The sequence below is a fragment of the Rhopalosiphum padi genome, chromosome 3 (genome assembly GCF_020882245.1).
Source record: "Rhopalosiphum padi isolate XX-2018 chromosome 3, ASM2088224v1, whole genome shotgun sequence".
Lineage (NCBI taxonomy): Eukaryota > Metazoa > Arthropoda > Insecta > Hemiptera > Aphididae > Rhopalosiphum > Rhopalosiphum padi.
Window position 1 is genome coordinate 55,278,181 of NC_083599.1, and position 27,303 is coordinate 55,305,483.

Here is a 27,303-nt window from a genome sequence, read left to right on the forward strand (position 1 = left end):
AATACTAAATCTAATTTCTTCTTGTGTATGTTGAAGTAAAACTTCCAGTGTTTAGAAATATAGTTGACTAACTTCAATAATAGCAAAAATATGGGAGATTGTACAATATTATAAAAGTAAATGTGATTTATTACTAATAACATCATTATTAAATAAATATTTAATAAATATTACTAACATTTAATTTACAATTTATTATAGTGATATTATTATAAATAAAAAAAATGAGGGTATAATTTGCCTATTATTATTTAATGTACATAAAAAAAATTAACTGTAAATTTAATTTGAACAATATTATACTTTTTAAAAGTATGTTTCAATAATTAAGAATTGTATATTAATTATGATAAATGAGATTATATTTAATAAATGTATAAATGTTTGTTCAGAAACTGAAAGTTTGTTATAAAAAATTACAATCATAAAGGTACTTTATATAAGTGACATTCATATAAATAATTTACAATTAGCAGTCTTAAAAAAAATTATGATTATGTAAAATTCATAAAAATAAAAAGGACAATACAAAAGTTATCATTATCAAAACAAACTAATCCTATAGTCGGTTCATTATAACCAGGGACGCCACGTTGGAGGTTCATGGCATAATATTTCTTTATGAAAAGCTTGTTTTAGGAGAACAGGAATCTGAAAATATAATTTAAATAGTTGTAATAAAATAAAAATAATTATAAGTTATTTATTGTAGTAGTATTACTGGATTATGGGTTGCAGAATTTTTTATTTTATTGAAATTCTTCAAAATATACTTCAGGTTTCTATCAACTATTTCTAAAATTTGTAGTTCATTTCTTGATATTTTTTTGTTGGTTTTCTAAAATAAATCATAATGTATAAATAAATGTAATTAATTAATATAAATTATTATTTGATCTTTACAGTAATAGATATATATTTATTTACAGCATATAAACATTCAAATAAATTAAAACATCAATCATAATTTGGTTTCATTAATGTATTGTAATACCATATGGTGCAAACTATATAATATCATTAATTTTTTTATTTAATGTTAAACATAACCTGAAAATTACCTCCCCACTAACTAATTGTATCCAAATATTGGTATATAATATTCAATAATTATTATATAATTTTAATATATTATGTAATCATAATAAATAACAATTAGCATTAAAATCATAATGAGAGTAAATGTTAGTATTCAAATTAATTCTTAATTTCCTGAAAGATGTTAATTTTTTCTTTAAATTACTTACCATATTATAATTAGCCATAAATTCATCCTTTAATAATAATTTTAATACAACACTAATATCATCAATACTATTGGTTAAACAATGGCCAGTTGCAGTTATGCAATTTATCATTTGATGTTTTCGATAAGGTGTGATAAAATTTGTCAAATTTGGTGTTATACGAAAAGGTATTATGTGATTTTGAACTAAATTTCCTGTAAAATTATAATGATCATTATTTAAGGCACAAATTCACTCAGTGTTGAATCAAAAGAGATACTAACCATGAACTTCACTTAAATCAAACGTATAGTGTAAAGCAATAGCCATTCCATTATTTTTGTCAATACTCAGCATCTCGGGCTTTAATTTGATAAGGTTAAATGCATACTCGAAAAAACAAAGTAGTGAGTAATTTTCAATAAACTAAAAATAACGTTCATTAAAGGTAAATGTAGAAATAGTAAAATAAAATTGTATTCTTAGCACTTACGGTTTTGCGAAATGTCCAATAATCTGATTGCAATGGGTGCATTAATGAAACCCAATTCTTCACCACTTCGTCTGAACCATATTTGTTGCCTACTGCAAGTAAAGATTCCATTAAAGGCTGAGTTCTCTCTGTCTGTAAAACAAATAAAATAAAAATTAATTATAATTTTTTTAAATCAAAAAAAAAATAATTTATGTTATATTTGACCTACAATAATACATGTACTTAATACTGAAAACCAAAAATCAATATCCTCGTGAATCCATGACATGGGCTTATTTACTTCTCTGAATATATCAAAGAGTGAAAATATTGAGTTCTTTTTAGTTTCAACCATTCTTAAATTTGGTGCAATTATGAATGTATTTGGTATAGAGAATTTTAAATATCTTTTAGCAGTTTCCTGTAATAAAATTGTTTATGGCTAGTTAAATACTAAATATGCATCACAATAAGGCTATAAAAATGACAATACTTTGAAATCAAGCAAATAACTATTTGCTACTCTGAATAATTGAAAAATTCTATCTTCAGATTCAATATTCTGGCCTTTCGAAACATTGTAGGTATATATATGACCATCAGTTCCACGAATAGATAACTGTTTAACAACTGTACCATTTTTGTCAATGAGATGTACATGACCACTGAAATTATGTATTCTGACAGCCTCAGAAAAATCCTAATACATTATGAATAACAGTTGATTAACATTTAATAATTGTATTAATTCATTTTTAAATCATTACGTCAATATAATGGTCACTGGGTATCCTTATCACAGACCAATCAAATTGATGGATTGTGGGACAACGGAAATGATGAACAAATTTAGTCGGATAATTAGATTTGTTTTCTATGTACTTGATCCATTTTCTTAGTTGGTTTATCATTAGTTTTATAGTTGGAACTGAAGCAAAACTGAAATCCGATGAAAACTTTTGCTTGAAGAATGGATAACATACTGACAAATAATCCGGAACCAAAAATGTTTTCTTCATTTGCAATTGTACTAAGTTAGAACATGATAAATATGTTAATTTTGTTTAATAGAAAGCTATACAAGTGATACACACACTACTGCAGTGACAGTAAAATGCGGCAGAAATAACAAAATAATTATTTATTTTATTTTATTTTTTTAACTAAGTATGCATACTTGTATTCACATCTTCAGCAACAAACGATATAATTATGGTTTTAATAAAATTTGAAATTTCTCTTGGAACCCGTACATTTAAATTTTTATTTTCAAATGCAAAATCATAACTGAGATATAAGCATTCATACAACTTGCGGCGTAGTTCTTCATCCCAACTTTCTCCTAAAGAAGTAATCTATAATAAAAATTAAAAATAATACAATTTATTTTAAATGAACAATAGTTTGTTAGATCTCTACAATTAGACTGTTTATTTTTTCTAGTATTTATTATACAAGTATTTAAAATTTAAGAAGAATAACACTAACTTTATAAATGTATAGTAGCTAATAATTGAATAATAAATTCCTAAGTTGTTATTATATTATACTCCAAATTCACTTCTTACTCTTTTATTTTTGAACTATGATTTTCATAGTTTTTATAAATATTTTAATAGAAATGTGGAAAAATTAATTAAAACTAAAATTATGACAAAATATATTTATTTGAAGAATAATCACTATAATATATTTTCTATAAAATTAGTATATATAGAAAAATAACATTATAAATATAAATATAAGGTACTCATTATTATATACATTACCATGTTTAATTCTCTATACCTAACAATTTTTATAATTAAAACATTATTGCATATTTATAATATTATATTAGATTATTATATTATCATATTATTACATTCTATGATTCATATTATTTTTATCTTGGTTTAATAATAAAAAAATTAAATATCCAAATTCTAATTCATGTAGAATAAAAATTAACTGTAAATTATAACATTTAACAGTATTAAATCAAGACAGAAATAAATAACAAAATAAAAAATTTTTCTTGATAATAAATTGTATTAAACTAACCTGATCAACAAAATAGTCCAATTGAGTTATACCTAGATTATACTTCTGCAACAAAGTCATCATTTGTTTAATCTTATCAATTTTTAACATTTGGTATGTTTTTTTTCGAACATCATCTGCTTTATTAATAACAAAATATTATTAAAACATGGATACATAATTAATTAAATAAATGAAAAATAAAGTACATACATGACAATGTTTTTGCAGGCATTGTTTCCTAAACAAAAATCATATTAAAATCATTTTTAATTAATTATTAAAAATATTATAATTTTATACTACTATTTATAATTTATATTACCATTGTTTTATTCATTTTTTCAGTGAGGTACATTCTGTTCAAAATCAAATACATTTGTTGTGGATACCATTGTCCAATCTATAATATTATATTACATTATAAAAATAAATTACATTTTATTTAGTGAAATATAGTATTTATTAAAAAAAATTATTATAATAATAATAAGACTGAATTTAAATCTAATTAATACGTTTTGATTTCAATTAAATCTTAATAACCAATAATAAAGAAATAAGATATTTTTATTACCTTTGAAATAATTTTAACAATGGCTTTGATATTTTTTTCAACAAAGATATTTAGCATTTGAGGAAGCCATATATCAGAAAATATAAAATTACAATTTTCAAAAGCACGTAATAGTGTATACTTGTTATCATCGTATGTTAAAAGCCATAAAATCTGAATTAAAACAATTTTTACTAATAAAAAAATTATTACAATTTGTTACTTTCTAATTGATACTTACCCTGGCTATTATAATATTACATTTGATATTAGTAGTAAACGTAGATGCTATAATATAGCATTTTATAGCTGATAATGCAATATTTACATCTTTAATAGATGACTGGTTAAGATTATGTTCAATTAATGTTGCCCATTGAAACCAAGCATTTTCTAATATTTCATTACAATTTAAAGTTGTTAAAAATGTGTTTAATTGTGATAGTCGGTTGTTGCATTTATGCACGCGTAAAGGAATTAATTTAAAATTGTCTTCTATAACACATTGCCATTCAACATCAATAGCTTTCTTAGTTTCTTTAATAGAAAAAAACATTGAATGATATTTTGATGCAATATCTGTGTTGCCACAATAATCTTGAAAGCCACCAATGATTGTTAATAATAGAGGTTTCATATCATCCATAAAATCATTGCTTAATGGTAAATTGGCTAAATCATTGAATTTCTAAAAAAAAAAAGGTATCATTATAATAAAATATTAGTACTTAATACATATATTAAAAATGTATAACTAATGATTAGTTATACTTTTTTTCAAATATCAATTAATACGGTTAATATTATGCATTTTAAAATAGTATACATTTAAAATAGCATACGACATTTTAATACTAGTTAATGTGTAAAGTGAGTAAATAAATATGTATTTTATAAATATTTCTTATAAAATATATTATACTAACTTTGTTGTATTTTATAATTGTTGACTGTTTACATTTCACCTCCAAGTTCATCTTATGCAACCAATTAGATGTTGTGATATTATTAAGATTGATCCTATTTAATATATTAATAGATACATCAGCCATGTTGTGCTTTAATGCTATCTCTCCAAAAATTAATTTTGATTTATCCTACAAATTATTACAGAAAATGATTACTTTTTGATATTAAATTGTATTTAGAAATATTAACCTGAGCAGATTTTATGAAATGTGATTTTAAATTTGAATTGCGTTGATTCAAAAATGAATAATATGTTTGTCGCCATGAAATCAAATCACTCCATACATTTAAGCTATCTCCAATCCACAAATTTCTGTTGTGCCAAATCTGAATTAATGAACTAATATTATTGATATTTTCCGGTGATTGAAACCAACTAGTTTGGATATTAAGTGCTTCTCGTACTTCGACTATCTATATAAATAAATATAATAATTTAATTGTAATATAACACAATCATTTAGATAACTATTAAGTATAATTTAACCAACATACCAATTGGGTGGCTTGAAGTAAAGGAATATGAGCATTGCATAAATACTTTGGTAATATTTTCCATTTATCTATAATTTCAGTAGTAGCAAGGTCAATATGTTCCTGGACAGTGAACATTACTTGTTGATCTAATTCTTTTAATCCTAACATTCCCAAATAAAAATGATACTAAAAATAAAAATAAATTGTTAATTATGTTAATTAATTTAAAAAAAAAAAAATGAATGTAATTATTTATTTTTATGCATCATAAAAATATAATGTAGAACAACCAAATTCATAAAAGTTTTATATCAATTAAACATTATAAAAATATAATTGTGTATAAATTAATTATTTTAATTTTAAAATCACCTTCCAAACTAATTTAGATGGCCAAATATTTTGTTTATTTTCTAAATACCACCTTAAATCATCGTAAGCAGAATTTTCAATTGTGTTTTTCCATCTATTTTCAATATTTAATAAAAAGTTATCATCTTCTAATATATTTTCACTTAAAAAACTCCACTCGTTTAACTCTCTTAAACACCTGTTAACATGTGCATGATAATTAAACTGATAAATTAATTTAGCCCTCTGTGATAATGTAGTAAAGACAATATTTACTTAGTTAAACGAATCTTTCTAAACATATTATCTTTATCATAAAATTTATTTTGATAAATGTTTATTCCGTTCTTTTCTTGATTTAATAATTCTATATATATTTGTGAAGCTTCTCTAATATATCCTTGTTGTTCAAGAGATAATGCTTTTTTTGTAGCTTCACATGTAACAGTATTTTGAAAAAGACTTTCTAGAACATCTTCTTCTCGTAATAGAGAATACATCTGAATCATTCCTTCAATAGCTTCCTTAAAAATAATATATATTATGTTTAAACTAAATTTTAACATAAAAAACAAAATATAAATATTTAATTTATATTACTAACATCCTTTTTATCATGTATGTAGTAACTACATATATCTTCCATTTGTTGAATGACTAAATACCATAAATTATATGTTTTTCCAATATATACCATTTGATAACTAAAATAAATATTTATCTATATTACATAACATGTAAGGTAACAAACTCAAAAACGTTATATTTTAAATAAGTTCGTTAACATACATTTTTATTAATATACAAAATATAATATAATATGTTAATGTATATTATATTATATTTCGTATATTAATAAAAATGTATGTTAACGAACTTATTTAAAATATAACGTTTTTGAGTTCGTTACAGTATATACATTTTTATAATAAATACATACGGTTTAAAATAAATTTTTGGTTTACAAAGAATAATAGCTTCATAAAATACTGCCATAAAGTTATTTCTTAGTCTACTTTTGGCTAAAAAATTAATTGCTCTTGCCGATAGTAAGTTTCTTTGATCATCATTAAATAAACTCCAAACATCGGGAAGTAATGATATCCATAGGTTTTTAGCTAAGTTTTCATCAACAAAACATAACTGTGCTAAAGAAAAGCACAAATCAAATGTAGAAATATTTCGTACTTGATATGATATTGAAGAACTACTAGTTTTAGAAATGGCATCCTAAAAATAAATAAATAAAACATAATAAAAATAACAAAATAATGTACTTATTATTTTACAGTTTTATCAGAAATTACCATATTATTTATGACTAATAATGGAAAGTCTCCTTGGAGTTTAGTATTTCTGGATATTTTTATCAGTAGCAGTTGAACATAAAATGCAATAGAATCGTCTAAATTATAACTTAATTCATTAGACATCAAAGTATATAATCTCATGCATAATCCACCATTACGCCATAATGTATCATAAAATTTCAAGAATTCATATCTTATTGATGGAGTTTTGCAATTGATACCAAACTCTATACATTCCGAAAAATACCAATTTCTGAAAATTATAAATTTTAGTTATTTTATATGAATAATTTTAATGATACTACTAATAGATGAGCGGTTATAAAATCATATAAATAATCAATCAATGACATGTTGACAGGATAGTCCAACTATACTCAGGATTTTATAATTTTAGGCTGATGACTAACTTAGGAAAATATTTAATGAACTGAAATTAATTAGCAAGATTACAATATATTAATTTAAAAACAAATTAATTAAAGTTATTTATCAATTAATAAAATATTATTAATTATCTTAATTTAAAATATTACAATAATCTGGAATAGTCAACAATATAAATATGGCTATTGTCGTGTGTTATAATATAAATTATTTATTAAAAAAAAATATATAATTTAACCTAAATACAGGAAATAATAAAAAAAATTGGTGAATTAGTAGTAAAATCATATTTAATATATTATTATTATTACTAAAATTACAATAAAATTACTTATTATTTTGTAATCGCTATAAAGGAGATCTTTTTGCCACATAAAATATTAAATACATTTTTCATATTTATTGTAGTATATATTTGTATTTTTGCCATAATTATTCATATTTTTAGATTAGATTTTTCAAAATATAATAATATAATATTCATAATTATTTTGTTTTGATTAAATAAAAACATTAGGTTTTGTTCAGTAATTTTGATTATTTTATTATTATGATAAATTTTGATGTTGAATTTATTTTAAATACACGAAATTATAACATAACATTCCAACACTAATAATTACAAAAAAATAAAAAAAATAAACAAATATAAATATATAATAGTTTAAGAAATAAAGTACCTGAAAATTTCAAGATTTAATTTATAACAATAATCAGTTAATTTTTGAAAGCGATTGATAAAAGTGATGGATTTTAAAATTTTAATAACTTGACAATTGAAAAACACAGCCTCGTCCCTACAAATTTCAATCCACTTGGTTATTACCTAAAAAAAAAAAATATTAAAATTATAAAATCTTACAAAAGTAAATGTAAATTAAATATATTTAAAAATAATAATACAATTTATGAATAAAAATTAATTAAATTAAATTACATTTAAAATTATTATCATAATTCGTTCGTCGGTTGTGGTTTTTATATATTCCATAAGTGTTGAATTTAATAATACTCCTTCAGCAGCTTCAGATATATCTTTTATGTAAGTAATGACAAGTTCAAAACACTTTACTTGCACTTCAAATGGTATATTGTTTTCAAAATCCCTTGCTCTATCCAAATTTTCAATTACTACTTTTTCAATAAATACTTGCTTACCAACACGTGGCAATGAATCAACGTGAGTTTTTAGTATTTCTAAACATTGTACCTTAACTTTTGGATTTCTGTTATCTAAAAAAATATTTATTCATTATTAATATATTTTAATTTATCAAACTAGCGAGCATTAATTATTTATACATAATATATTATTTATTAACGGTATACTGACTTTCATTAAATTTAAACATTATATCTCCCATAGTATTGAGTAATTCGTCATTCATATAATTTGGAAAATATATTAATGAAACTCTTAATAATGTCAAACTGATTTCTAATTTATTTGAACAATTACTACTTAAACCCTCTGAAATGATCTAAAACATATATTATATTTATAATGTTAATTAAGTCATATTATATGAAAAATTCATTCATACCGTTTGAATATATAAATGCAACTTTTCTAATCCTTCATTTGATGGGAAGGTTTTTAAGATTTCTGTTAATAATTTTAATGTACCTTCATTACACTAAACATTTAAAAAAACATAATTAAATACATATTTAAATAAAACATTCCACTGACTTTTAATATAATTACAAACAAATGTCTCTTTATAAAATAAATAACTTACTTGTTTAACTTGTGATACAGCAAGATGTCGATTGGTTATTAAAATCTCTCTATGACTATGTGGACTATTTAAATTAGAACCCTAATAAAATAAAATAAATAATTAATTTTAATTATATAATACGCATATGACTATTTAATTATTTAAAAGTAATAATATTACTTCAATAAATGCAAATTGTAGCAATTTGATAAGATGATCCTGAACAGGTTTCATAGCTTCTATCATTATATTTTGAGGTAAAACATTTAGCATGAATGATACAGTATCATATGCTGCTAACAAGTTCATTAAACTCGCAGAAGAATTACCATGAAGCATTTTTGGATTTTGTTTGAAAAGTTGTTCTTTTTTAAGAAAAGAGTCCAAAAGTTTTTCGAACCACCCAAATTTCAATTTTATTTCTGTAGTATCAATTGGTTCAGTGCTTAATATATTTTTAAATAATTTTCTACTGCGTATCGCTAATTTAGTAATCAAGCTTTCAGGTTTATCATCATGTGTCTACATTAAAATAAATTTATATTAGGTAAAAAATAATACATTTATAATTGATATACTACAATACCTGGCACCCAACCATTGCTAAAAAGTTCAAACAGTTATCAATGAATTCAGATGATTTCTTTTTTTTTGGCAGTGTGTTATTATTCTCTGCTTTAGGTTGTGCATCATCGATTGAACGTTTAACAGGAAATACTAACGCCTATTTATTAAACATAGTCGAAAAAAAAAAGGAAATTATAACAATTTATTACGAAAAAAATACAATATTGAGTATGAATACCGTATTTGAAGAGCCATCAGAAAGTTCCCAACTAATTATCATACATGCTAAATCTATTGCTGTATTTTTAAAATCGGGTATATTGTTATTCTTAGCAATTGGAAATAAAGCTCCTAAAATGTTACGGAGCAAGAATTCTTTGAAAGGGTAAAACAACTAAAATAATATAAAAATACAAATAGTTTAGTTTTAATAGAAATCACAATTATAATAATCTTAATACAACTTACTGTATTATATTTAATTAAAAATAAGCTAATATGATGTAAAATTGGCACATTTTGTGATTCATTGATCAATATCTTCTTAATACATGCAACTAAACCTTGTACATTGCCATTTTTTTCACAGATAGCAGAAACAATCAAGTTTAATGAGTAATTTATTACCGGTAAAGCTTCACTAGAGCTAGCTTTTAAAAGTTCATAATGTATCACTAGAACGATTACAATAATTCAATAAAAATTTAATTTAAACATGTGTCTAGAAACATAATATGCACACAGACATTTGTGATAATAATGGACATCTTATCTTCAAGTAGGCTATTATAAACACATACATTTGTTTCTCTGAATACAGTGTTTAAACTTTAAACAGTTTATTTTAATAAAAATTGAGTGACATTTTAAATAACAATGTATTTTTATTATGGAATATTTATGATAACCAAATCAACTTACTTTGACTAAGTTTTTCTTTTTTTGGTGGATTTTCAGATAACATTATGTGTGTTAAAATCAAATAGCAGTGATATTTAACATTTATATCCATTGTACATCTAAACCATGTACAAGATATAATGGAATTATATATCAATTCACTAACATTCTCATTGAACCCCAGTAAGTCATCGATTAACAGACAAATAAGTTGGCATAAGAATACTTTAATTCCGTCAAAATCAGATCCACTTAAAACAACGCGAATATTGTTAAAAATCTAAATACAAAAATTTAAAAATTAACAGAAAACAAATTATATTACCATACACTGATACACAGAATCATTCAAACTGTTAATTTTTTAAAAGATATATATAAAAATTAATTAACATTAAATAATAATTATTAGTGTATTATAACTTTATTACAAAAGAATAATTGGGTAAAAATCTTTATTATAAATTTGTTTTATATAAAATAAAGAATATATTTTTTGAAATAAATTATATATTAGCAATAAAATAAATTCTAATACTAAATAAAAAATATTATATAACCAACAATTAATAACTCATCAAAAGAAAATTAATCCTCAAAAAATCGTTTTATTCTCAATATTTTTAATTTATACTTAATTTATACCCACTTCTAACAGCTCACCTCATCTATGTAAGGGCGGATACAATGGTCCTAAATGGGGGGGGGGGGGGCAATTTGTTAGTTACCAACTAAAAAAAGGTCATCATCTATTTACAAAAAAAAACTTTGTTGGAATATGTGATACTTTTTTTTTGTGAACAAGGAGGGGGCAATTAGGGCAATGCCCCCTTGTATCCGCCCTTACATCTATGTAGACATTTACTTATCAATTCATTATTAACTCCACTTCAAATAAGAAAAAAAAATGTGAATAGATGATTAAGAAAATATTTGTGTATCAACGATGTTTAATTTACTATATTTTACATGAAGAAATAGTGAAAATAATGTATGTGTATCAGCATACATAATTTTAGTACATGAACATATTTACTTTAAAAATATTGTTTAATTTACTATTCTAAAAAAGAAAATACTTACTTTGTTTAAAACAACTCCAATTATATTTTCATTAGATTTAGTAAATGTACATAATAGTTGTTGTTTTTCCCCTTTTTTATAAGAAATTGAAAAACACGGTAATATTATATATTGAAGTATTTTTCCTAAAATATCAATATTGGCATTTTTTTTTTGATACAATTCAATAAATTGAAAAAAGACTATTCGTTTCCATTGTATGGTACTTGATTGTATTATTTCTTTTTCTAAAAATCTTCTGAAAAACTGTTTCAACAAAATTAAAAACAAAAATAAGTTCATGTATAAGTAAAAAAAACTGTTAAATAAAACTTACATTTATATCTATAGGAAATCGCATTGAAAACACAAAAAGTAAATGAAAAAGTATAAAAACTTCATTGGTATGATCTTGATAATAAACAATTATAATTTTTAATATCAGTTTGGGTTCATCCCATTCTGTTGATTGAATAGCAGCTATATTTTTAAAACGTTCCTTAAAAAATCAAGATGATTAATAATTTAACATAAATTTGTTAATCAATGCCTTGATTAAAAATATTAAATGATATATAGTTCTAAAGAAATTGAATAAGATTGAAATATAATTGTGATAAGATAAAAACACAAGGTATAAAACTTAATTATAATTGTTCAGAGAAAATAACTTTAGCTTTTTGCATATAATTGTTTTTCTTTTTAATTCTCATGATTATGTTTACCATTTTACACCAATGTTTTTTTTTAATGAGTTTAATGTAGGCTATGTAAGTTAGGTCATGTACAAAATAACTGATCATTAATGTGTTTGATTGTGTTAAAAGAAATAGCAGATCACCCCTGCACATGTCAAAAACACACTATACAAGTATTAATTATTTTGTTTTTTGTTTGATAAAAACTATCAATTTTTGGCAACCATATTAACTAATCTATTAATTTGATAAAACTCTAACGCTTACTAGTATTTCAAGTTTTATTTCAAAAAACAAGAATATTTATTTTATAGAATAATAATTAAAAAAAATAACTATGACTTAATAATGGAATTAATAATATTAAATTTGGATTTATCCACAGAGCCCTTAAACCAATCTCACAAAAATCTAAACCTTCTTAAGTTTGAAAACCTCTGGAGTAGACAAATGTAGGTCTTAAATAAGATATATTAATACAGAGAAAATAACATATTAATAAGTTTCATGGATAACTAAAATAATATGTGTCATAGAATTAAATTCAAATTTGATGTTTAATTTTCGAAAATATTTTGTTTAACAGAAAATTTTGATAAAAGTTTCACTGTAAAATATTAAGCATAAAAAAACTTTTATTTAATTACATAATATGAAATAAAAAAAAATGTAAAAATTACTTTGAATTTAATACTGCACCAAATATTTAGTAGTAAATGTATAATTTGGTTTGAACTGAAAATCCATTTTTTGGTCATTTTTAATAAATTATATATTATTTTAATACATGCATATTGAATTGATCTTGATGTATCTAAATATATATATAAAAAAAAATGTTAAGTTTATAATAAATAAATAACAATAAATACAAATGACAACTAAAAACATGTTAATATAAACAATGTATATGAATTTATTTTATTATAAGTTGAAGTCACAAACATAATGGCATTAGCCACACATACTGATAATTCATAATATACCTTTTAATTTGATTCCTTACTGAAAAATAATGGTGTGTGTTACAGTAAAAGCTTAAATACTGGCAAAACCTAGGCAATGTAATACCAAAATGTAAAAACATGTTAAGCATTTACTGCTAGTAAAAGTAATAATTTCTGGTTTTCAACAATAGATCTTATTAAATTTTATTTTAGAATTTAGACATTTTGTTTTGTTTTTTTTTTTTTGGCTAAAAGTTATTACTATTTTTTGTTGGTTATATTTAACCATAGAAAAAATTGATTTGTCAAACAATTATTTTTTTTTTTTACATTTTACATTATAGATTGTTTATTTTAAAATTTATCATTTCTTGCTTACAAAAATCTGATACATTAATCAACCAGAGATTTGACTGAAATTATTTTGTTGATAAAATAATTTAAACCATAATTTTGTAAATAAAAAATAAAAATACACACAAATTAATATATTAAAGAAGGTTATCAATACTTTAGTTACAGTTATGAGTTCTAAATGTCATAACCTACATTTTATATTATATAATAATATTAAAAATACATATATATATGTGTGTGTGTGTGTGTGTGTGTATGTTAAGAAATAAAAATTAAAACTAACCAGATTTTGAAGTTGTCAGTAAAGTTTCAAGGTGTGATGAGTCTGATGTCAATACATTTCGAAGAGATTCACATTTGTCATTGCGTACCATTGAAATAAAAAATAAACTCCATGTTGAATTCTAAATGAATTTTTTTAATTATATGAGAATTTATTATGTTAAAAATATGCTATATACCTATAATTAATTAATACTAATGATAATAAAAAAATCAAACCTTTATATTTTTATCTAGAAAAAATAATTGTATACTATCTACTGGAAACTTCAACAAACATTCAGTCAAATGTGGATATAATCTATCACACAATTCAACATTTAAAGTATCTTGATTCAAAATAAGTTCACAGATTTCTTTAATATGAAAAAATTCTGTTTCTGTTATTTGACTAATTATTTGTATAATTTTCTCTAAACTAATTTCAAGTTCATACATTGATGTTCCTAAAACCAAAAATATTATTAAACGACATGTATTATAATTTGTTAAGCATTTTTTAACTTTAAATATGCTTAAGTTTATTTTAAATATTAAAATATATTAAGAATAATAAAAATTTATAATATTTTCTTACTATGAATATCACAATTTAAATTGTTCCATAAATATTTAAATGAATTTAATATAGTAGTACAAAACATCTTATTTGGACTAGATGGAAATAATTTTGTTATATACAAAATATAATTAATATTTATTAATGTAACCTTTTCTGGGTCTTGAAATAAATCATTGTAATATAATAATAATTTATCCACCTAAACAAAAATGTGATTTAGTTAAAGTAAATATGTAATTTTTCACAAAATGTTTTATTTAATAAATTTTACCATTTTTAATTCTATGATCAGATTTATACTACGAGATTCTAAACACTGGTATACTATTTCTTGCATTTTAGTATCAGAACTCATTAATGCATTCAAAAATATTTCAAATATTAATATATTATCTGAATTTGCCATAAAACTTGAACAGTGTACTAAAACTTGCATAGCTACTTGACGAAATTCAAATAATTGAGTAGATGATAAACATTTAAACATCTTTATTGAACTTATTTCTTTACTATCCCCTTTGCATACAATATTAATCATATTGAAATAAAATACATTAATTTTATTTAAAATGTCTACAATTAAAAAAAAAAATGAGATTTAGATGATTACAAATTACAATACAATATCATGAAACCTATTTAAATAACTCACCGAATTGTTCAGTAGGAATAGAATGCAAAGCACAAAATATGTGCCCTTTCATCATACCAATTTGAGATTTAAAAGTATAAGTATCAAATAATCTATTTCCTGGAATTGCTAGTTGAATTTGCTTATGGTAAGGCTCTAAAATATCCACAACCGGTTTTTTTTGTTTATTTGCCATTAAATTAATTATTTTTATAGACTGTAAAAAAATTAGAATCAGTATAAGACATCAATTTAATACTTGTTATATTTTGTAATGCATTTGAATCGAAAATGTTAAAAGCAATATAAGTTTTTACTTATGAGAGCTTAAAACAATTATTAATAACAATAAGTCAAAAAGTAAAAGTTATTTCAGAGTTAATTATTTTAACCTGTTCTCTGAGCAAATCATTTGGGCCAGTTATATAATCAGTAATCTCCATCAAAATAGTGTCCTGTATTAAATCGTGCGATGGATTTTTAGGTTTAACCCAATACAGCCAGTTTAACATGTAATCTAAATTACTTTCAGCAATTTTTAGAGTACCAAATGACAACTAAAATGTATATAATTCATCAATAAATATTATGCTTACAACATTTATAAAATTCAAATTATTAAGAATAATACATGTTTGTTGTAATCAAAAAATATAAACAGCGTGGCTCTAAATGTATCATTAAAATGTTTAATAAACCAATTGGAACATTCATTAGCCTCAGTTTCTTCATTTAGTAAATTTAAAAATAAAGTCTGCAGTCCTAAGCAACCTCCACGTTTACTAATCCAACTTAAATCGTAACAAAGTTCACAAAATTGCCGGAACATATAAGTTATAAAAGGAAAATAAACCACCTGAAATAGCAATACATATTTCATCAATATTAAAATAAATATAGTTTATAATCATAATAAATAACAATACATACACTATCTCCTAAGATTTTGTGTGATTCTCTTAAAATAAATTCTGTAGCTTTTACACCAAAATAAGAAATATTTTCCTTTTCATTTGATAATACTTCACAAATAGCATCAATTATAACGTAAGGGTTAACTTCTAAGAAGTATCCATATGAAATATCGCTAAAGTGGCATATGGAAATATGAATAATTCTTTTGGAGAATTCGTTAAAATATGTTAAAGCATCTGATTTCAAATACTCATCATCACAGCAAATCATTAAACCTAAATAGAAAATATTGATAAACTTAATATATTTGAAAATATTTTTAAATTTAATATTATTGCAATAAACCCTTCCACAAACTAAGCATTTAATTTCTTTATCAATTTTATATTTTTGATGATAAAAATATTTTTAATTTCTCTAAACATCAAATTACCAAGAGGTGACTGATTATAATTATTCAATACTGAAGAACAAAAATAAGTTATTATATTTAATGTTTAAAGAAAAAATATAATTTGTTATTACCAGTTAATGCTTTTATATATGTTTCATCGGTATTAGTATTAGTATACTGTAATTCATTATCAGCAAACTTTTCTATCAACGTTTCCAAACTGAAATTTATAAATAAATTCTACATGAAATAATATTAATGATTAAAAAAAAATGAGTATTTAAAAGTATTTAATTAATATTAAAATCCAACATATATTTAACTTATATAGTAATGCCCAATAACAAATATCATTTTTACTTAATAACATTAATGATAACTGGTTCAGAAATTTTAGGATTTAGATTTTTTCCTGTGCTTCAAATGTATATTTTTAATCATAATAAATTAATGAAACTTGACCAGATTGAAAATTAAAGAAAAAATTAAGCATTATCATTGATTTTTTAATCAAGAGTCAAGCCAATACATATACATCATTAGTAAGAATAAATAACATAAAATTGTTCATATTACTTTATTGTAAAATGTTAGTATTATTTTAATGAAATATTAATTAAAATAGGGTTAACTCTTTTATAAAATATAATAAGTTTATTTTATTTTATATAAATCATTATTAAATTATTTGAGTTTATTATTTTATATTGTTTGTTCAGTAAAAAATATAAAATATTGCAAGTATGTAAAATGGGACATATTTCATAAATTAATATTTAAGTTGAGAACCAAATATTAACTAATGTTATAAAGGTTTAAACTTTACAAATTCATATGATTTCAATTTCAATGATCATATTTTATTATTTAATTAATAATAGTATACATATACTTAATTGATATATTTTTTTATTATTTAATAAGCTCTTAACACATCAAAGTTCAAAACTTTAATGTCGGTGAAACTAGCTAGAATTCATATTTTCAATTTATATTTGAATATTTAAATTATATAATATTCACTATTCAGATAATTAATTATCAGATTCAGGTTGATTTAACTAATTTCATCTTATTTTTGGGTAGCTTCACACAGCATTCACACCATTTATAAATCAACTTATAAATTCAAGAATTGATAAAAATATTTATTTATTTAACTTCTAAAATAGAAACTACACTAATGTCCTAATGTTTTAAAATATTTTGAATAATTGTTTTTCTAATTATCAGTGGGCATGCAATTCAAACATTTTTTATTTTTATATAAACAAATTATTAAATATATTTTTATATTACTACTCTGGTGTTAATACTAAAAGTAAGTAATATATTGCAGACCAAAATAACAATGAGAATCTTGCATAAATATTATATATGTTGGATAATATACTTGAGAAATAATATTTTAAAAAAATATATAAAATTATAATTGTAATACTTGATATTTGACAATAATTGTAATATTCTATTAGAATCGTACTCCACTGATATCACTAGATATCCTCTTATAACATTCCAACTTTGTAATCTATTGAATCTATCATTGTCTAAGATTAATGTTTGAACAGCAGTATGCACACCCTATAAAAAGATTAATAAATTTAATGACAATAAAAAGTTAAAGTTCAATAATAATTAAGTCCAAATGCTTCATTTCATAAATGGCAATCATTAAATAATATTTAGTTCAATTAATGTATTTTTTTAAATTAAATCATGGATTATTAAACATAATCATATATGTATAGGAAATGATAAAAAAAAAAATTAGTATATAACTGCTTAATATTAATATTATTTAATTAATTCTCATTTTTTTACTCACAGGTCCAATATCCATTTCTAATATGGTGTTATCATAATCATCATATGTTATACATATTTTAGGTTTCCTAGAATCTTGATGAAATTGTTCATGAGCTCTAAGATAGTCAGTTTTCATAACCGAACTTCGATTAAGACCTCCAAACTTTCCAAGTAAACTTAAATAAATAAAAAAAAATTATATTAAAAATAGAATAGATTAATTAAAATATTCTCTTGACAATTAAATTCACCTAACAGCTGGCAGTGAAATTGATTCATGTGGACTTTGTAAACAATCACACAATCCTTTCATTATTTCATTTCGAACTGGAAGAACAGGATCGTCTAAGAATTGAACTGGCAAGATATCCAAACATTTCTCTAAAATACCAAGGCCCTGCAGAAGATTAAAAAAAAAAAAATTAAAAGTATTGATTATTTAAATTCATATCAATTAATAAATATAAAAATAATCATCACCAATATACTATATTTTAAATAATTAAATTTCTTTTTCATCTTTGTTGTTTGTCAATAATCATTGGTAGATTAAAAACAAAATTAAATTTGAATATTTTATCGACAAAATGTTTAATAGAAAATTTCATAACTAAAGGCAAATTAATTGTTGGGAAAATGAAATGTTTTATGACACTAAGTAGTTTATAAACTCCATTTTCATAAATTGTATACAAAATATATTTAAGAACATTTTACATAAGTATAAAAATTATAAAATAAAATAAAATAAATTAGTTTTGTTTAGTTAAGTACATAATAGTATATGTAAATCATATTGAAGTATAAGCAATATTTTTAAAGAATATTGCCAAAAGCACTTATTTATAAAAAAAATTTTATCCACAAACAACTATATCTTAGTGAGAATTTAAAATATACACTAAACAATTTCAACGACATTATCCTATCATAGATACTATCCTAATATGTTTAATTTATAAATACAAGGTATATAATGCATATTATAATATGTATATATTTAGTATCATTTAGATAAATCAATAAAATATAAAGTAAGATATATACATACTTGTGGAGTTAATTCCGGTATTTGAAATGAATAAGCAATTACTGACAATAAATCCATTATATGAGAATGAAGAACCACTTTAAACATACACTCAGCTAAACACAATTCTGCAAGCGCAACTTTTGTTTCAATTGAATCATTTGTTAAACTTTTGTGGTATGAAAGCAAATCTGTAAAAATGAATTATTTAAAAATATATTTAGATAAAAGGACAAATTAAAACAATGTTCTATGTGTAATTTAAGAGTTACATATAGATAATAGTTTTAGGAAAACATGTACTTGGAAATAAAAGAATACTTAAGGGTACAAACACAGTTATTCAAGATGGATCATTTGGAATTTTACGTTTGTCTATTTTTATATGATTATTAGGAATTTTGATTTTAAAACTACGACTAAACATTTCATAGTTCATAGTTTATTTCTCATTAAGCAAGTATGTCAATATAATTTCATATCAATAGTTAACTAATACAAGATAAACATAATCTCAAATTATTATTTATTTTTATTAGAATTAAAACTATGGTCATAGCTCAATTTTATAATCATACTTGTGATTTTTCTGTCTAGCGATATCATTGATATGATGCATGTACACAAACAAAATATCCCAAATCTTGTATAGCATTACTTACAATCACACTAATATTTATATACTATTAACACGTAAAGGTGACGTAATGAATGTACAATTGCCTAAATTTTATCCCTTATTAAATAGCTGCAAACGGACCCCTTAAGTATCACAATTAAAAGTTTTTCAAAATAGTGTAAGTATAAATATAAGTTTATAATACCGCAAAACAGACATCTAATTAATGAATACATATTTTCTCCAAAATCATAACTTGCTGTTTCAACAATAATTAGCATTGTTTTTAATATTCCAATAAAAAACACAGGATGTTTTGTGTTTTGTAAATTATTCATCAATCTATAAAAAATATTTTAATTAATTACTTTAAAATTACTATACTAAAACATAGTGCACATGAAATTATTTATTTTTAATAACTAATTAATTATGAATTTAAAATAATTACGCTTGAATAATTTTATAAACATATTCATCACGTTTATCATCATTATGGTTTAGTTTGACATTTAATTGAATCTTATCGACCAAATCAAATATTTGTGATTTTTCATTTTCATCAATTAGATTGTTTAATATATACTCAAATATTAAACTACTAAAAGCTGAAACTAAAACTTCATCGTTCAGTGCCATTTCGAAGACTAATGTTTCAAGATTATTAGCATAAATTTGTTTGACTAAATGATCCCCTGTGATCAATGTTTTAAGATGAATTGGACTGATACACGAAAGCTGAAAAAATTATTACATATTAAATGCATTATTCATAATTAACCCCAAATATATCATTAAAATAAAATATTGAAAAATCTTAATAAAAAAAAGTTAACCAATCATTAAAGCATTAATAATAAATAGTAATATAGTCAATCCATTTAGCCACTTAACTTAAAAATAATTTTAAGACGTATATTTTATAATTTTAATAAATCTAAAAAAAAAGCAAGTTAAAATGTCTAAGAAAAAACAGTCTTAGTAGAATAGGACCTAGAAAATGAATCCAACATAATTTATCTTTTATATTGTCCAATATATTGTTTTATACAACGCTGACAAACATGGTTTCTTAAACTGTGTTAATCTATGTATAAATATCTATTTATACATAATGATGATATATGGTTTTTGTTTGAAAAATAATATTAGCTTCAACCATAATATAAAGATTAAATAAAAAGAACTAGAGATACTAGAAATACTAGTAATTTGTCATTATATACACTATTAGACTCAGGATCACAAATTATGGTAAACAATATGATATTTTTAATAGTTCAAATTACTCAAAGGTTATTTTACGATTTAAGTGCCTTATTAAAACAAATAATTTAAAATATATTTACTTACAGAAAGAAGTATTTCTTTCACCATTTCTTTTTTCGGCAATGAACTATCACAAATTTTTAATGACAACAATGAATGATATACAAAATGATGAAATGTTTTCTTATATTGAGGATGAATTGAAAATTTTTCTCCTTCAATTTTAACCTAAAATTATTTATTATTATTTAGAATTATTATTTTTAAATCATGCACCAGAATATAATTACTATAAATTGGAAAACTGTTCTAATTGCTGGAATAATTATTTTAATAAACCGTTTACAATCGGCTAAGGAATAAGGAGCTATTTGTGATGGGTGATAACCATACTTAAAATCCTCTTTTTCTTTTGATTGTTTTCCTAAAAAAAAAATATATATATATATATTTACATAAAATAATTGTTATATAACATATATAAACTGTAAAAACCCATAATTTATTTATTTAAACCAAATAAGATAATGATAAAATTTATATTTCTTAGTATGCAAAAAAATATATTATCGTTATTAATGTATTATATAATATACTCATTGTATAAAAAAATTTTATTTTGTTTCTTCTATAGATTACTTTTAGATAGTAAGAAATGTTCTAAAGCAATAAGTTTATAGGTTAATAGAGAAAAATTCTAATAAAATGTAATATAATAAAAAAATAGTTGAACACCTCAGTGGTTTTTTTAAGTGTTTTAATAAATATACAAAAAAAAAAATGCAAAATTAATGCTGTTAAGGATTATGTTGAAAAATATTAAACAAAATATCAATATCAATAAAAAAATTGATTTTAAATGAAATTTAAGCAATAATATAAAATATGAAACAATGAATAATATAAAATAACTTGCACGTTATTATATTATAAACTTGCTCATCTAACAGAAAATATTTATGACATTAAAAAATAAAAATACATATTGTTTGAAAGTAGATCTAAAATATAAAATACAATGTTGAAACTCTAAAACACACTATTATATCATGTATTTCACTAATACTATAAATTACTATTATATTATTATATTATATTTATCATACCTGCTAACATAGATGCAATGCTTTCGATTTCATTTTCTTTAGAAAAGTTAGACCTAAAATATTAATAAATATATAATTAGATAAACTATCATAAATTACATAATATATAAATACTTGGTAAAAAGTATTACTCATTTAATTGTGGTAAATAAAATGTTTGAAACTGTTTCAATTTAATTATAAAAATTTTAAGTACTCGATAAAATAAATCTACTACAGAACTCTTCTCGTCTTCAATTAAATTCAAGTTAGTAATTGTATTATTTTGTCTTTGAACGATGCAACTTAATACATTCATGACCATGTTACACAAATTTATTTGGTATCTAAAAAGAAATTTTATATTAATCATTTACAAATTTGAATATAATAAAACTTATATCATATTATTTTCAAGTAAAGTTACAATTCAATAATAATTTACAAAATATATTTTAATACGAAAATAATAAATATGATTTCAAGATAATTGTTTCTTTGACAGCAGATTAATGGTCAAATTTAATGTTATGTTTAATTAATATATAAATTTAAAATATATGTTATATGTAAAACAAAATATACCATACATCAATTTATTTTATTTTATTAATGATTTTTCAATTTATTACAATAACTTGTAATAGAACAACTGAAAATATGAATAAGAAATTGAAAAATATTGTATTTTAAAACCATTTTAATATTGCATACAGTAGTGACTTACTCAGGTTGGAGAGTGGAATCTAATAAATTAGTAAAATGTAAATGAATTACACGAACTAAATAATTTATTGATAATTGACTGTGTAAATGTGTAATAAGATGATCAATATATACATAAGCTTTAGGTCTTAAAGCACATTTTGATGTCCAGGATCTTCCAGTGATTAATGTCTCATCTAAAAATCTATCCATGAAAGGTAAAAATTCTATATAAAAAAAAATGTTGACAATTAATATCGGTATATTTTTTTACTTAAATAAATTAAACATACCATGTTTATAATCAATGAGTATAAAAGATTCAAATGCTGAAAGTAATTCTGAACGAATACTACTAATATTTGATGCTATATTACAGTTCATTAGACTTATAATTCGACTAGGCAATGTAGGACAATGTAAACGAACTCCATCCTTAGTACATTTTAAAAATGATGAAAAAAAAAATAATAATCTCACTTGGGCATGTTTTAAATCCAATATTAAATCTCTGAGGTCTGGTCTGAAATAGAATAAAAAACATAAAATAAATATAATTTATGAATATATAAAATTATGAATTAATATTCAAAAATGTTAGTTATTTACTTGTAATTAATCTCCAAATTAAAAAAGCTCATGAGTACTGGAATCAATTCTAAAATATCATTCTTAAAAGCTGGAACTTCACTATAAAACACATAATATGTTTTCAATATCAACGCAAGTTCCTTTAAAACTTTAAATGATACTTTTCCCATTGGAACAAAGATATACTAAAAACAAATAAAATTAAAACTTTAGATGATTAACAAGGAATTAAATATCTTTTTATTGAAATCAGCCTAAAATTAGGTTCATAATAATTACTAGGTAAAAGAAATTCTAAAAAATACTTTTAATTATAATACCAATTGAAAATAAATCATATTAAGAATTATAAATATCAAATATCAAAATTAATTTTTTCATGTAAGTAATACAATTTAAATTAAATAACTCAAAAATAATTAATATAATATCTACATGTGTATGAGCAAATCTGAAATCTAAATCATATTTTAACAGTTTATATAGTTCATTAAAATTAATTATGAATAGTGTAACAAAAAATATACAAAAATGTATCAAAACTTACATTAACAGAATTTCTTGTAACAGTTGTAGTTAATCGGATAGTAGTAATTAATTCTTTTAAATCAGAAGTTTTTTGATAGTTAAAAATTTTTTCTGGAGTACTAGAATTGTTATATATGTCCTTAATAAGCATTAATAGTTTATAAATCTGAAAAAATAAATATTTACAAAATTAGAAATAGGGATCTACAACTATCTTTTACAGTATTGCATACTGTTACAGATTTAGTTTCAATTTATAACATTTTTACAAAAATATTTATATTTTAATTATTATCTATACATAAATAAAGGTCACTGAAACCAATAATGTAAAATTAGTAATGTTATACTGTTAAATTCATTCAATTAATATAAAACTAAAATATATTATCTGAAATACTTAAAATTATACAACGTAAAACAATAATATTATGGATATACCTCTGCTTTTAAACAAGTACTATCATATTTTGGTTTAAAAAGATTTAATAACTCCTTAATGATTAAAACACTACAAAGGGCACACTGTTCATTATCAGTTTCAATAACTTTTATGCATGTCCTCATGATGTTTTGAAGATGAATTCTTGCTTTTTCATGATTATTAATGACTTTATTAATTATTTGAAGTATAATTTTTCTTATTTTCTGTAAAATATATAGTACAAATATTAGTTAAAACAGTTAAATATTTATATTAATAAATAATAACATATGATAGGATAGAATACTACTATAAACAATTTAAATATTTAATTGTATTATTGATAGTAATTATAAATTGAATTATAATACGATTGATTTAAATTTTTTTTTATTATTATTTATAGCTATCTTTCTTTAATAATACTTACAAATAAATCATTGTCTGGGCTAAAAACTGGCTCAGTCGTATATAACAGTTTAAGTAAAATAACAACCATATTATCAAAGTAAATTTGTGATCGGCAACATTCCTGAAAATCAAATTTAAAAAAACAATTATTACTATTTAAAAATTATATTATTTATTTATTTTTTTTTTTTTTGAAATATAATTCAACTTACTTCAAGGCTTTCGGAAATCTTTTGTATAAGCTGCAGTTTAACCTTCATATTCACAGCAGAGTTTAGTATTAGTGTCAAATCCACTGGACCTGAGGTTTTGGGATGTACTATTTTACGAACTGGCTCCATCGTCTTAGCAAAAACTGAAAATTCAAAGAATTTAAGTTAAAGAATTTTACACTTTGTTTTACTTAAATAGAAAAAATAACAATAATCAATTGTTTTTTGTATTTATTTATCATAATTGATATGAAAATAATAATTAAAATAATAGATAAACAATTTACTAAAACGTTAAACCATTTTGAAAGGAGATATAATTTTTAGTCCAATTTACTAGATTACAAACCATATGCATTAGTAAAATATAATTACACGCCAACTTTAATATTTTTAGTATTAAACACTGAAATAATATAGTAATATAAACTTCTCTCAACTAATGATTTAGTAAAATAATAAGAACAATAAATATTCAATTTGATAATTTTTTCAACTTGATGAAAATAAAAATGTATACTACCTATTGCATTTATTTTATACATTATACTCTCTTCATCCAACCTATTCTACATTATAATATACCCAGTTACTTGTCTACTTATTATCCATAGTATATACCATTATATATTATATGGTTATATAAATGGTAATTTTTACATTACAATGCATAGTATGCACACAACAAAGCATAATTAATATTTAAGCAAACAATAATCAAAATAGCTATAACTACCAACAATCAAGGTAAAAAATATTTAAAATACAGTACATTCATAGTTCTAATGGTAGTTAAACCTATTTAATGTATATATCCAAAAAATGTAAAATAAAAGAACCTACAACAATTAATGTAATATCAATAGTAATGGTAATAAAAATACATCTATAATAGGTTCTACTCTTAAATTGAAATGTTGGTGTGAATATGAAAGTAAAGTAAATATGTTAATTACAAAAACAATATACTATAATTTTTTTTTTATGTCAAATAGTGAATCCAAGTATCTAACAGTGCATAAAAAAATCTTACTAAAGATACTGGTTCATGTCTAATAATTTACAAGCTGTACACGCCCAATATTATTACAGTTGATAATCGAGGTGGTACTTACGATTACACAACTGTTAGTAAATAGGACCACAAACATAGATGGAACAAATATACGATATTAAATTTAAAAAAAAATAAATAAATAAAAACAAGCATTGACAGCTTGACAAAATTATTTACCTTTTATTTATCTTTCCTTGATGATAATTGTGTAAGGCACCGTTTTGAACGGTTATTTGGACGCCGAATTAACTGGACTTCATAGTTCATGTGACGACGTCAACTTGGTAAGTAGAGAGTTCACCGTCTCGAATGTGTGACGATCACATGAATTACGTCGATTTTCGAATCAAACGTTTTCGGTGGCAACATTATTGTTGTTATTATTATTATTATTATTATTATTATTGTTACAATTTATCATTGTAGTCTGTACGATATCGATTTAATTTTTTCAAATTATTCCAAAGTTATAATGATAACGCCTGTGCGGCTATGAGAAACGCGCGTACTATAATATTATCACCGGCGAGACAACGACACGGCGCGGCAACGACTATAGAATGAATGAGTGCCGAGCGGTGACGAATGACGATCGGCCAAGGTGCGTGACTGCGAGTTAGCGGCGGCAAACGAAACGCGTTAATCTGCTATCAGCCATTTTTTTTGTCCCGATTTCTGGTCGTTCCCACGTATAATAAGAATAATAAATAAAAAATATAAATAGAGTAACAAATACTAGCCGACTTTGAAT

At 22.3% G+C, this 27,303-nt stretch overlaps 1 protein-coding gene across 2 annotated transcripts; it reads right to left on the bottom strand.

The window, feature by feature from the left end:
* Positions 1–344: 344 nt before the first annotated feature.
* On the bottom strand, positions 345–27,303 carry LOC132924003 (transformation/transcription domain-associated protein-like). Of its 2 annotated transcripts, none has more exons than XM_060988057.1 (62): positions 26,730–27,303; positions 25,496–25,638; positions 25,303–25,404; positions 24,890–25,096; positions 24,468–24,614; positions 23,939–24,105; positions 23,623–23,852; positions 23,352–23,556; positions 22,777–22,971; positions 22,646–22,698; positions 21,830–21,963; positions 21,624–21,767; positions 20,722–21,008; positions 20,476–20,612; positions 19,673–19,842; positions 18,873–19,018; positions 18,641–18,797; positions 18,254–18,396; positions 16,944–17,032; positions 16,434–16,693; positions 16,135–16,359; positions 15,896–16,060; positions 15,525–15,720; positions 15,144–15,445; positions 14,888–15,071; positions 14,530–14,756; positions 14,312–14,432; positions 13,405–13,538; positions 12,364–12,525; positions 12,048–12,293; positions 10,986–11,244; positions 10,533–10,738; positions 10,303–10,458; positions 10,084–10,221; positions 9,678–10,019; positions 9,516–9,596; positions 9,318–9,410; positions 9,107–9,254; positions 8,711–9,006; positions 8,454–8,599; positions 7,384–7,639; positions 7,017–7,306; positions 6,681–6,780; positions 6,353–6,600; positions 6,098–6,275; positions 5,744–5,911; positions 5,438–5,662; positions 5,206–5,376; positions 4,521–4,967; positions 4,301–4,453; positions 4,049–4,126; positions 3,937–3,964; positions 3,745–3,860; positions 2,879–3,056; positions 2,469–2,731; positions 2,195–2,401; positions 1,931–2,122; positions 1,720–1,851; positions 1,511–1,652; positions 1,248–1,441; positions 722–838; positions 345–651 (listed from the first exon to the last, which is right to left on the bottom strand). In XM_060988057.1, exons 2-62 carry the CDS (start codon positions 25,622–25,624, stop codon positions 574–576), a joined length of 10,890 nt encoding a protein of 3,629 aa, XP_060844040.1. In that variant the 5' UTR covers positions 25,625–25,638; positions 26,730–27,303; the 3' UTR covers positions 345–573. The 2 variants fall into 2 exon arrangements, with proteins under 2 accessions (XP_060844040.1, XP_060844039.1); XM_060988056.1 differs by having other exon boundaries at positions 3,745–3,863.